This window comes from Pyrus communis, chromosome 6, assembly GCF_963583255.1.
Source record: "Pyrus communis chromosome 6, drPyrComm1.1, whole genome shotgun sequence".
In the NCBI taxonomy this organism is placed as follows: domain Eukaryota; kingdom Viridiplantae; phylum Streptophyta; class Magnoliopsida; order Rosales; family Rosaceae; genus Pyrus; species Pyrus communis.
The window spans coordinates 27,281,083-27,294,745 of record NC_084808.1 but is presented as its reverse complement, the minus strand read 5'-3'; the positions used below and the strand labels follow the sequence as shown (position 1 = coordinate 27,294,745).

The following is a 13,663-nucleotide window of genomic DNA, read 5'->3' as shown; positions in this document are numbered from 1 at the left end:
GTTACAAAGATTATATTTTGAAAATAAAAAAACATGAAAGTTGATGTTTAGTTTATTACTTAAATGGTAATAAATATGTTCATTTTATTAGTAACACATCATTTAGTTTCTAAATTTTATCTCCAAATTTAATCTTTTTGACACTATTCTAAAATAAATAGAAAGAGAGAGGGGCAGAAAATATTAGACAGGGCTAAGCCAAGGACTCGGGAATCCAGCATTAATTAGGGTTTTGGAGAAAAGCGAGGAAGAAAAAGTAAGGAGTGGTGGTGTTTTTGTGTTGGTAATAATTTTAAGAACGCTATCCTCAATGCATTTTGCATTCTTTGCCACTGCCACTACTCTCCTCCGGTTTTTGTCTCCTCCATTCCCAAACACGCCAAAACCCAAACATCTCATCTCATATTGTTTGCTTCCTTCTCCTTTCCAATCCAATCCAGTCCACGTTGAACTTGCAGACCCCTCCCCTCTCACTCTCTCGATTTATTTTCTAGTATGCATGTACCATCGTTGCGTAGTGTTATAATTCAAATCAAATTATAAAACGTTAAAAATAGACATCTCGATATGTTGGCCACTTATACATAAAAAAAATACATCACGTGATAAGTATTTTAGATATATAGAAAATTTTATCCTCTTTCACCCCAACTTTACCTTCCAATGTCACTAACAGCAGGCCACTCACTGATAAATTTGAAATTGGTAAAGATCCTGCGCCTGAAATATAGTGAAATCCATGGATCCCACAACACAAAAGAACCAAGTACCCCACAATATATAACATAAAAAAATTTCATTTCTTTATTTATTGCCTTTCTGCCTTTCTCTCTAGTCCCCACTTACCTTCTCCACCAACAGCCCAAAATCTCACTCCTCTCTCTCTCTCTCGTATAAACAAATAAACCAAATCACCACCACCATGCAAACTCCCTTCACTAGTACTACTATAGATGAAGATTTTCAGGATGAGGACTCCATTTTTCTCTCTCTTGGCCCTCCTGGACAGGATAATCATGTTCCCAAACAGTACCACCTCATCTACCACCACCCGTCTGCTTCCTCAACTCAGCCTGATCACCACCAAACTTTTTATCATGATTATCCAAACCCTAATCCTGATACTGAGGACGGCACTATCACTGTAGCTCTTAACATTGAGCCACCGACTAGTGGAGGCGGTAGGCCAAGCTCATCGTTCATCAGCAACCCTAACCACAGCCACATTGGCGGTCCTGTGGAAGGGCAGTACTGGATTCCCTCCCCTGCACAAATCCTCGTAGGCCCCACCCAGTTCTCTTGCCCTGTCTGCAGCAAAACATTCAACAGATACAACAACATGCAGGTAGTACTCATCATCAGCATAATTATTAACACACAAATCAATACCACCACTATTAAGTAATTACTAATAATGGCTGTTATCTAATTTTAGCAAGTGGTTTCTCTACAGAAAACATTCCTCATGATTTTTACCGTTCTAGGAACACAGTTTTACAAAACTTGCATTACAGTTTGTTTATTTCTCCACTCTTTTTCAATTTTTTACGCTCCAAAATCACAAATTATGAGTGGAATCATAGTTATACTGCCCTGTTACAGATTTTTAATTTTATGCAACACTTGTGTTACAATTTGTTTATTTCTCTCGTGTTTATGAAACACTTGTGTTACAATTTGTTTATTGCCGTTTATTTCTGCTCCCAAATTGTCATCTTGCATTCAAAATCACAAAAAAAGAGTGGAATGATCAATCGAACATCTTTTACCCTAATCTATGTAACAATCGAACATCTTTTACCCTAATCTATGTATTTTGTTTAGTTTGTGTTTACCCTCTAATTATTTGTATGTAGATGCATATGTGGGGGCATGGATCACAGTACAGGAAGGGACCAGAATCCTTAAGAGGGACAAAGCCAGCATCCTCAGTGCTGAGACTTCCATGCTATTGCTGCGCAGAGGGGTGCAAGAACAGCATAGAACACCCAAGGTCAAGGCCACTTAAGGACTTCCGGACACTGCAGACACATTACAAGAGAAAGCATGGGACGAAGCCGTTTGGGTGCCGCAAGTGTGGGAAGTCGTTTGCAGTGAGAGGCGATTGGAGGACTCATGAGAAGAACTGCGGGAAGCTCTGGTTTTGCATTTGTGGGTCGGATTTCAAGCACAAGAGATCGCTCAAAGACCACGTTCGTGGGTTTGGTGATGGACATGCACCTTATGCTGTGGAGCTGTGTACTGAGCCTGAGGAAGAAGATCACATGGATGACGAGGATGACGATAACAATGAAGATGATTTGGTTATTAATTAGTTAATACACAGTTACTTGGAGTTTAACTTTTTGGATTAGCTAGCTAGCTAGGTATAATAAGTAATTAGGGTTTTGGTTAGTAGTGAGTGATGGGACTGTGACTGTCTCTTATGTTTCATTTATGTCTTTTTCTTGATTGTGAGAGAGTGCGGGAGTGAGAAGATGAAGACAACAAACAAGACAATGAAAAGCCAAGGTTGTATGCATTTAATGTTGGAAGTGGCAGTTCAATCCTTCATTTAAAGTACGTACCTTTTCTGATACATAATATATTTTTATCTTTTGTTAAATGAATACATGTTGAGAGAGAGAGAGAAAGAGAGGGAGGGAGGGAAAGTGGTCAAGTAAATTCAGTGACTACAGAACACAGAGAGGAGGGCAGATAAATGTGCAGTGGAGTCACAGATTGTACTGTTCATAGCTTTTACATTTGGAGAGATAGCTATTAGCTAGTGAAAACAAAATACTAAAAAAATATACTAACACTTGGATCGAACGACCAATGAGTCCGTCCATATATTTTATATTCTGAGTGAGGGGAAAGTTTCTGGGACCACTGAAAAATTACTGTATTTGGGGTTTCACTCAAGGGTTTTCCTTTTTCCTTTTCAGAACAACTACAAACAGGTACTACTAAACGTTTTCAGACTTCTGTGGCTGTGAGCTTTCCCCTTTAACCCTATCTATCAATTTTCTGCATGCATAAATGGGCCCTTTTACCTCCGTCTCCCAGTTACGTATTTATGACCCTTTTTTCCTTCGTCCTTTTCCCAGCTCATCCTTTCTTGGCTTTTTTTTCTTTCCTTTTTTGCTTTTATATGTCATATATGTGTGCAGCAGCTGCCATACAACTCCAAAGCACGCATGTGCATCACGAGATTGTTAATTTAATCGGCTTCTAATCTGCTAATTAATTAATTTGTGTCCGTGTGCAGCTTGTGTGAATGCTAGCGCGTTGCTTTTAATATTGCTTGCATGCAATATTTAGTTCTTCTTAAACGTTTTTATGTCTGTTTTGTGTCTGCAAACATCGACCTTGGAAAACGAGGCCTTCCATCAAATTCATGATACTGCTATTAGCTAAAAGACTCGAACGACTTGTACAGCAGTTTATGCAATTTTCTGGTGGTTATATATAGCTAGATTGTTATATTATATATTTACACACACATACGAATATAATTTAAAATAATCGTGTATATTTTCTAAAAGTTAAAAGTAAAATTGAAAGAGAAAAGAGAGGAAGCTTTCCCAGCTGGTTTCAGTTGTTTTATGTAATAAACAGCAGATTCTGGGTCATAAAGATTTTCTGGGCAAGCAAAAAAAGACTGGTTTGGTTGACTACTTTGGAAAAAATAATGGGGACTCTCATATGGCCAAGTACAAAAAGTGATGGTTGATACATCATAAATGTATATAACAGCCTGAGGACCTGAGGGCTTGCTAGCTTGTAATATATCAGATGTAATTAGATGCGCATGCAAACATAAATAAGAAGAGGCAGAGGATCGTCCGGATGCTAAGCAATAAGATCTAATTCAGGCTAATTTCATTGATTTTGTTAGTTGGATACTTGAATTACATGTCAGCCAAGTTCACTGGACATAAAACCCAAACGTACAAGATCCATGTGATATGTACAGACACAGTGCAAGTCACTGGTCGAATTTACTCAAAAGACCAATACTTTACCAGATAAGATCGACGTGTAGATTCGATGTCCTAGTAACTAAAAGTTGAGAATGAATCTAATATCGATGGGAGGATAGACCTTCGATGAGCTTATAAGTAAGTTCAGTTATTTTCTATATTGTCAACTAATTTTATGGTAGAACCTCAATTTTTTTCACTAGATAGTGTCCCCAAACCGTTTATTCCATCAAGAGAATGAACACACAAAAGTGTGATTTCTTCTTGAATTGTAACGTTTAGTAAACTAAAAAGTTAAAAATGACACAACTGAAAACATAAGGACAACAGGAGAATTTGAAGTCAACTACAGAAACCAATAGTTAAATTAGCCTTCTTTTATAGTTGTTGACCGTTTAGATGGGTATAAAAGGCAAGAAGAAGCTGCTGGACCACTAGGGCAGCCCAATTGAATCAATACAGTATTAGTTTTCCAATGGATGGACCGACCCATATGCATATGTCTACAATTCTTGGGTCTAAGTGACATTTCCAATTAAACCCAACCCAGTGTCTGGTCCTTAGCCTTTCTTGGCCCAGTTTCATAGAGGGGGAGGTCATAAGCGTTTATACCCTAAAATAGATTTTCGACGGAATGTAAAAGACATATATGGTATAATTGTAACTATAGAATACGACCCTAATCGAAATGCATACATTTATCTCATACATTATGGGGATGGTGAGAAAAGATATATTTTACATCATGTGGATGACCAATTTGTTCAACAAGCAGCCTCTTGGCTCCTCAATACCTTATTGATTTTCAGTGCTCGTTTGGAATTGTTTTTAGAATGACTGAAAGCGTTTCATGTAAAAATATTTTTGAAACCAATATTTAGTAAATATGTAAGTGATCTTCAAACCTAAAAACATTTTCTCTAAAAACGTTTTCAGTTATTTTAAAAAGTACTTTTAAATGAGTCATCGTTCTGTTACTTTTTTTGTGAATCTAGAAAAAAAAATGTAAAATATTCCGCTTGAATTGTAAATGAAAAATATTCTTCCGCACACCCATGCTTATTTTTTATTACAGTTGAGTTTAATAAATCAAAAGATAATTAAAGAACATAGATAAACATGTGCAATAGAAAAAAAGTGTCTGAAAGTTATTAGTTGAATACATACTCAGAAATGCTTTTCGTTAAAGTGTCTGAAAATTAAAGAACAGTACCGAGAACTTCACTTAAACTAATATAGGATTACAAAACATAAACACAATCGATAGGGGAAAAAAGGTAAATAAAGAGTGAAAAAACAAGACAAGGTGAAAAACGAGGTTGGTAAGGACAACGTGAGATTGCAGCAGAAAGTCCACCGCCACTAACTGTCCTCTGCTTTCTTTTTGTGGCGAATTCCACAACCACCGTGGTTGATCAGTTGGTAAAGTTTTTGACGGTGGCACTGGGCTCAGTGGCCTTGGCGGCCGCAGACGGCTCGACGCTGGGAGACGGAGCGACCGGCTTCCCGGTAAGCTCAACCGGCAAATCCTTAATGCCCTTCAAATAAAACGTGTAAAACAGCTTGATGGGAAACACAATCTGCTTCACCTTGACTTGTCCGTACACTCCCTCGAAGATCCCAGATCCACCGGTCACGGCCATGTACGTGTCCTCGTAGGTCAGATAAGCTCCCTGAACTGAAATGTGGCCGTAGTCTCCGAAGTAGAAGCTGTAGATTGCCTCGTACCTGTCTCCTTTCTTCTCGGGAAAGTTTTGGATCAAAACGCACAGGCCTGCTGTGATTCCAAGACGTTTTTCCAGGTCGCCGGAGTAGATCTTGTTGCTGAAGGGGACAAGATCGCCGAGGGAGTTGACTTCTTTCTTGCTCAGTCTTAGGTATGCTGGGCTGCCTCTGTCCCTCTCGTTGATCTCGTACACATTCAGTTCTTGAACTTTTGCTGGAAAATTTCAAACGTAATTGATCAGTTGCTCACTTCTAAAATTAAGCTTTTCTACAACTCGTTCAAGAAGCACTTATGTTAATAATCACTTTTGCTGTAATCGCTTTTATCATACAACGGCTGAATTTTTGTTTTTATCAAAAATCCAAGTACTTCTTAGAAAAGAACTTAGAAATAGTTCTACAAGTCAAAAGCACGTTTGAGTTTTACTGCCAAATTAAGTCAAAGGCACAATTAGCACTTCCAAAATTCCAATCAAGCTAGTACACAACGTTTATGATTATTAGACAACGCTTTTAGTCGTTCGAGAAGCAGTCTCAGACGGTGACTAAGTTAAGAATTGATCGAAAGCAATTATACATAAAGACATCACAAATTAAATAAAAAAACCATGATCAGAAAATGGTGGCTGGAAAAAGTGCTTACTGGGTCGTGAAGAATCAGAGTCAGCTGGTTCCTTCTTCTTGCCGAAGAAAGCTGAGGTGGTGCAGTTTCTGGGGGTTGAGAGGGATTGCTTGGTTGATGCGGATTTAAGGGTTGGGAAGGAGCGAGAGAGATTGAAGCCCAACAGTCTTTGAGCTTGAGAAGATGGAGGAGAAGACCTGATCGAGTTGGAGAAATGGAGGGACGAGATCGCTTCGAGAGAGCCTGCAGACGCCATGGATGGCAGAGGAGATGCAGTCTCGGTCTCTGGAAGAGGAGGTGGATCGGAAAGTAAGTGGGAAAGTACTGGCAGTGACGAGGACAAATTAGAATATTGGTGAGGTGTTGGAAAATAAATAGTGAGATGGTGGGGGAGTTTTATAGTATGATAGCTTTGTTTGAATAAGTTCATCGATAGATGCTCTTCGGATTCTTTTTGGTAGAGATTTTGAAAATTTGAAAATTGTGTCTGTTTATCTTATATTATGCAGTTAATTTTTATCAGATATTTTTTGTATTTAATTTTAAATAAAAATATTTAAAATAATTTATAATTGTACGATGTACGATGAACGGATATACTAGGATTCCGGATTCTAAGTTTATATAAGGTGTTGAACACGTGGGCTTCTTTTTCGTGTGACAAGTGGACGACGGTGCATGGTGTCGGCGGGTGCATTATTTGGTCGGAGAAACATATTTTGTGGCAATCCAACCAAGATTTTGTTTGCTTAAGCTTAAACCTATGACTTCTTTCCGGACCGAGTCCAAAACCCTAGTCGTTTTTAACCTGAACACATTAACTTATGCTCACAACTTGAAGAGAACTTTTGGTTAAAAACTTTCATGTGTTTTCCAAAAAAAATAAAATACTTTCATGTCATGTCACGATTCTAACATGATACACACGAATGGGTACTTTTTTATGTTAGTCTTCTTAATGTAGATCTCTAACTTTTATTTGTTGCATTTGACAGAATCGAAACCTTAACTTATCATATCATATGATCGTGACTTATTATCCCGGGCAGATTGTCTGCCCTCCTGATATGGTGCCCTCACCATGCCCTCTTATTTGTGCGGTCACAATTAAACCACGTTAATATTTTAAATTCCTATTGCTTTTTGTCTTATTATCTCTATAAAAAAAAATCAATATAAAATGTTGACGTGGCTTAACCGTGATCGCACAAAATAAAAAGACATGAAGAGAGCACCATATCAGGAGGAGGGCAGACAATCTGCCTCCTATCATCCCACCTCCATTTTAAGCCACCGCAAATCCTAACTTTTAAGACTGTACATTTGCTCACTGCCCTAAAATGGTGGTGGTCCAGATCATCGATGCACTGCCCAATCCCCCAATAATCCCAATACGGAAGAAATCCATTTTATGATATATCTACACTACTATTTATTTACTCTCTTTTTACAAGAAATTATGATATTGCTAATGATCTAGATTCACATCACGATGAGTAAGTATAAAGTAAGGTTTAAGGAAAAGAGTAAGTAAAAAAACTTTTTTGATCGAACGAGTGATTATCCAATTGGTTTGGCAATAACAAAAGAATTACTAGCAATACCGGCTGCTCTTACTAAAGTACATATACATAATATCGATATATCACACTCGCGGCTGATGATTTTAAATCAAGCATGACATAATCAAATCTCCATTATAAGTTTTGAAAATTCAAACTCATCTAACAACAATCGACCATGGTTTTTCTTGGTCAGGAAGAAACAATTATTTACAATTGAAAATTCTCAATGTTAAATAATTATTTACAGGCATTTTGCGGTTCCATAAGCAGTTGCATACTTTTGCACTTTCGCCTGGTCAAACATGAGACTCTCGAAGGTGACTGGCTGCCCGACCGCGGCTGGGGAAAATTCATTCGTCCTAAAAACACGTGCTGAAAGCTACACCGCCGTGGAGACTTGGACGGTAAGCGAATGCTTGTGCACGACAAACATGGTCGGTAATTTAGGGAAGAAAAGGAGTAGTACCAGGTTAACATGTTGTCAAAATTTCAGCACCGGTTCTCGTAATCAGAATGGTATGTTCAAACTGCGCAGCCGGGCTACCGTCCGCGGTCAGCGTCGTCCAATTGTCCGGCCACGTTTTACACTCGATGCTTCCCATTGTAAGGATGGGTTCTGCACCAAAAGAGAAATAACATTTTGTGTGATAAGGATCATAGGTCAGAATTCTACTGTCGCATGCTCAAACTTAGGAACTTGAATTTACGCCGCGTCGCTTCAGTAAAATTTATGCATGTTTTACCATCGACTTTACAAACTTGGAGAAGATAAAGTTGCAGGTATATTGATTTCTGAGTATGGAAAGTAGTGCACTCACCAATGGTAAATGTTTGACCTTCAACCATTGAACCAGACTGGTCATTACCTGTCAAAAAAATACATGACAATTATAAGCAGTTCATGTCTCGGAGGTAAAGATAGTAACGAAGGTTTAATATCGAGTAGTGGCTTACGGTGATGTAGTATTAATGGTTCAGAATGAAATACAGTCCCTACACCGTGCCCAACAAAGCGCTCTACTACGCCATAACCGTATTTTTCAGCATGTTCACTGAAAACGAACCAAATAAAAACTTAAGAACAAGAGAAGGAATTGTGCATTTTTGTTCAATGGTGTAAAATATGCAATTCTTTCCGGTCGAGGACTGACACTCAATCATCTAAAAGATGTCCAGAATAAGTTCTTATCCAATATATCACAAGGATGCAAAGCAAACCTAATTCTTTTTCCAATTTTCTTGAAGCTAGCACCATCCTTGCAAACCGCTATGCCTTTTTCCAAGCACTCTTCGGTTACCTGCAACCAAGATAGATTGGTAATGCATAAGTTGGACGTCTGTAACAAAATCAAAGCTTAATACGGAATAGATATGTAGTATATTCCTAAACAGATAGGAAACTCGGATGGATGTGAATGATAAAACCATGCTTCTGAATAACGACAAGATGCAACACTATCAAGCAGAAAAAGTTTACCTTCACTAGTCGTTGGATTGATTCACTGACCTCCCCACAAAGAAAGGTCTTTGATGTGTCTCCATGATATCCCTGTCAAAGGAGACAGCACGAAATATACTGAATCAGACCGGTCATTAGTGAATAATAGGAAATGGTACAAGAACGAAAATACCCCACTGTTTGCATCATACCATTCGTTATCGAATAAAGGAAATGAAGCTTCGATACCAACCATTTTAATGAATTCACACATTAAACTACAGATAGCTGGCAGATAACTAGTGTTTGTAAATGCAGAACTCGATAGATAAATAATCAGGAATCTACCTTAAAATCAAAATTAAGCGAATGACATAAAACATTTTCTGGGAGCCGATTTGGTTAGAGAAAGGATACAAATGAGCTAAAATGATGAAAGTCATAAAACCAGGAGCGTACATTTAGGTAGACCGTCACATCTATGTTGATAATGTCTCCACTCTGCCAAAAAGATTACCATTAGTGAGATATGACATGAACACATTACACATGTATGCAAGGAGCAATGTGCAATGTAGCCTTTGAGCAATGTGCAATGTAGTCTTTGAAACCTGTAACTGTCGAGAATCAGGAATTCCGTGGCACATGCACTCATTAACAGATGTGCATACACTCTTCGGAAATCCTCCATAGCCAAGTGGTGAGGGATAGGCACCAGCATCAATAATCATCTGGTGCACTGCTATGTCAATTTCATTAGTTGTTACTGACGGCTGGAAGGATGTAAAAAGATGTTAACAAAATATCAAAAAACCCCTATACATACAATTAAAACGCTAATGGCAACAAACATAACTTGTATCAAAGGAGTAAGATAAGACATTGAAGAATAAAAGTACATTTACTATTTTTTTATAAGAAACAAAAAGCTGAGACTTCAAATATCCAAAAAAAAAAAAAAAATGAAACTGCAAACCTAAATTCAGATAGCGGAAAAATGGTACCTAATACGAGTAAAAACTGTGCTTAAACCCAAAATTTAAAACATAGACCTGCAAGGTTCTAGAATTTGACATCGAGTTGGACTCACTAACTTTGGAAGTCAATTGAACTGAAAATCTGTGGAAGTCTCAATCTCTCAAACATATTTTGCAAGTGAGAGTTTGGCACCACCGAACATACATGCACAAACCTTGTAGACAAACACAATTTGGCAGCAACTATGAGAAGCTGAGAAGCTTACCCTAACCAACTTTCCTGCAGATTCTAAGACGCGAGCAGCAAGCTCGCACGCAGCTCGCATATCAGCAATGCCTTCAGAACGAGGAAATTGATGTTCATTGGCAATTTCTGGCAATATAGATGAGCCAACATAAGGAGGCCTCGGAATGTGATCAGGAACGGGAAGTTGTGGCGACACCCTTCCACGCCTCAATGGCGGCCTTCTTCCAATCTTTGGCGCAAGCTGCCGAGTCTCACGCTCTCTACACATTATCCAATTGTCATCTTAACGAAATAAACTGAATCGAATTTTCATTTATATATATTTTTTTCACCAAATACATGTCAAATGGTTGTCACATTTCTCATTAACACAAATTATCAAAATTATCACTAATTGCAAGCTACAATATTCCAATTTGTTTGAAATCCGAGGTTTGAGGGAACTGTAAGACTTGGTTGGAACAAGCAGGAGCGGCGCGTACCTTTTAATTCTCATGGCCTCCTCCAACCCCGAAAGTCTCCGAGCAAACACAACGAGGTTCTTCCGATAAAACGATTCTTTTCCTGAACACATAGAACATATAAAACAACGTAGCTGTACCAAATGATTACGAGGAACATTCACAGAGGAAAACAAGAGAAACCAGACCATAGGTGGAGAGGGAGAAGCTGAGTGGGGACCCGACGAAGAGAGTTGACTTCGTTGAACTTAGTAAGACTTGGCCTTGGCAGCCATGAGAAGGAGCTGAGAGTTGCAGACCTCCGGCGACTGCCATTTTCTCTCTGTAACTCTTGCTCTTGCTACTAGCACAGAGAGGAAGAGGGAAGTGGGAGAGAGAGTGGATAACGCAACAGAATAAGGGGCGTTTTGGGTTGGTTTGAAAATTTGGAACAAAAAGTTTTCGATATTATTTATTTTAACGAAAAATTATATTTTTATATTAAAAATTTAATTTTGATACTATTTATTTTATCATTTATATTGTTCTTATTGTTAAAATTCAAAATTTTCAAATCATTTTTTATGTGAAAATTTGAATGAAAAAATAGGTTTTTTTGCAATATACTGGGCCTCGACCATTCGACGTCGTTGTGTTCGGTGTTGTTATGAAAAAAATGCTTGGACTTTGGGCTTTTTATTTTTGGCCAATGCCCAAAACACTGCTTGTGGGCCTTCCACGAAATTGAAGTCCAACTAAAATTCGATGCTTAAATGTAACAACTACAATGGCATTTTCATTTACCTGTAACGAAAATTGGAATTATTTCGATTTTTAGAATTTTTACTTTTACCATACTATGATTATTGAGATATTACAAACGAAATACAAAAGTGCAGGATTCTGACTAAAAATCCATAACCTAGATACATGAAAATTAGAAATCATATCAATTGTATGGTTAGTCTATCTCATTCTTAATCCTTATTTTACTTTTCTTGATTCATGATTTCTCTTATTCTAAGTAAATAAATATGCAGACAAACAATCCAATCCGAGCGGACTTTTATAAAAGAAAACAAAAAGAAAAAATCGAGTCAATATGTTTGGTTTTCAAAGTCAACTCAACATACATTTTTTTGTTATACCCAATTTCATTTTTTTTAGGTTTTTTAGCCAAAATGGTTCCTGAGATTTGCATAAATCCTCACTTTGGTTCTTGAGATTTGAAATCATTATAAGTGGTCTCTGAGTTTGTCTACCATTAATCATGTTGGTCCTTCCGTGAAAAATTTTCTGAAATAAGAATCAAAATGACAAAAATACCCTCAATTTAATAAACAATGAGCCAAAATGATTTAACAAAAAAATTGAAGGTATTTTTGTCATTTTATCTTTATTTAATAAAGATTTTTCAGGGAATGACTAAAATGATTGATGATGGATAAACTCATGAACCACTCCTACTGATTTCAAATCTTAGGAACCAAAGTGGTGAGATTACGCAAATCTCAATGACTACTTGGGCTAAAAAGCTTTTTTTTTTATTTTTATTTGTCCAGATCGATCTGGTTCACCAATTTATGTACTAGTATGCCCACCCACCCTAACCCTAATGGAATCTAAATTTGAAGTAAACGCGTTCATACGGAAGGATGGGCCAGGCAATGGCGAGTGGAATATTACGGTTGATTGACAGAAGGAGAAAGTTGAAAAAACACAGCCAAAAACCAAGAACTTTACGATCGACTTGCCGGAAGAAAAATCTGGATTTTGGATTGTGGGTGCCACCGACGCCAAGTGCACGTAGTCAAACCCATGGATGGCCACAACGTTAATTATTTCCTACACAAAAATGATCTGAAAGTTGTTTAATATATCAATCACGGGATTGTATATAATGGCGGAGCCAGAATTTCTTATGAGGAGAGATCTCACACAAGTATAGAAGAAAACCAAACCAATAGTGATTGTAAACTTACTAATGCTAAACATCATAACATATATCCAAATAATTAAGTAGTCAAAATTAACATATGCATAGATAATTTTATCTATTTATAGTAATTATAATTATTCTCGACGAATTTCATGTTTTGAAACCATTGCATGATGTCATCTATACTACTTGAAGTATTATTAAACTCAATAGAGAAAATTACTAAAAATTTTGCAAACCCTAAAACTCAAGGAAGAGGTAGGATAGAATAGAAACAAATATTTTATAGAGAATAATAGAAAGTCACAAACCTTATTGTTCTTTATTCAATACGTTTGGGATTTGGAATGGCTAAATATATGAAATTCAAGAAGAATAGGGGGAATAGCTCTGCCAGTGCATGAGTGAAAGACAATTTTTTTAATTAAAAGTGAATAATAGGTTTTAATTTAATGTCATTGGTTTGTGATAATGATCATATGAAATATTATACTTAATTTTGGGATGAGATTTGGATGAAAAGATAGATAAATGATTAGATTTTTGTGTGAAGTGTTGAGAAGGGTTGCAATGCAATAGATATAGGTATAATACTAATCTTGTTTTTTCAAGTTAGGATAGGCCTAGGACTACTCTAGTCCTCATGTGCCTCCGCCAGTGCTTGTAAATTCCTTCACATAAACCACATCTTCATGGAAGTTACGACGAACTGCAGGACATAACATGCAACTAAGCAAGATGGGAA

General features: G+C 37.3%; 3 protein-coding genes across 4 annotated transcripts; 1 reads left to right on the top strand and 2 right to left on the bottom strand.

Moving 5' to 3' along the window:
- Window positions 1-878: 878 nt before the first annotated feature.
- LOC137736537 (zinc finger protein WIP6-like) lies at window positions 879-2,534 on the top strand. Its single transcript, XM_068475789.1, has 2 exons — window positions 879-1,345; window positions 1,857-2,534. The coding sequence occupies exons 1-2, from the start codon at window positions 923-925 to the stop codon at window positions 2,313-2,315; spliced, it is 882 nt and encodes a 293-aa protein (XP_068331890.1). The 5' UTR covers window positions 879-922; the 3' UTR covers window positions 2,316-2,534.
- A 2,569-nt stretch (window positions 2,535-5,103) lies between these two features.
- On the bottom strand, window positions 5,104-6,708 carry LOC137737101 (allene oxide cyclase, chloroplastic-like). The gene is made up of 2 exons (XM_068476473.1): window positions 6,334-6,708; window positions 5,104-5,904 (listed from the first exon to the last, which is right to left on the bottom strand). Exons 1-2 carry the CDS (start codon window positions 6,566-6,568, stop codon window positions 5,381-5,383), a joined length of 759 nt encoding a protein of 252 aa, XP_068332574.1. The 5' UTR covers window positions 6,569-6,708; the 3' UTR covers window positions 5,104-5,380.
- A 1,284-nt stretch (window positions 6,709-7,992) lies between these two features.
- LOC137737868 (methionine aminopeptidase 1B, chloroplastic-like) lies at window positions 7,993-11,373 on the bottom strand. 2 transcript variants are annotated; one of them, XM_068477441.1, is made up of 11 exons: window positions 11,189-11,373; window positions 11,022-11,103; window positions 10,559-10,799; window positions 9,927-10,088; window positions 9,775-9,816; window positions 9,355-9,426; window positions 9,096-9,175; window positions 8,832-8,929; window positions 8,696-8,743; window positions 8,344-8,493; window positions 7,993-8,256 (listed from the first exon to the last, which is right to left on the bottom strand). In XM_068477441.1, exons 1-10 carry the CDS (start codon window positions 11,313-11,315, stop codon window positions 8,348-8,350), a joined length of 1,098 nt encoding a protein of 365 aa, XP_068333542.1. In that variant the 5' UTR covers window positions 11,316-11,373; the 3' UTR covers window positions 7,993-8,256; window positions 8,344-8,347. The 2 variants fall into 2 exon arrangements, with proteins under 2 accessions (XP_068333542.1, XP_068333541.1); XM_068477440.1 differs by having other exon boundaries at window positions 7,993-8,493.
- Between the last annotated feature and the right edge of the window lie 2,290 nt (window positions 11,374-13,663).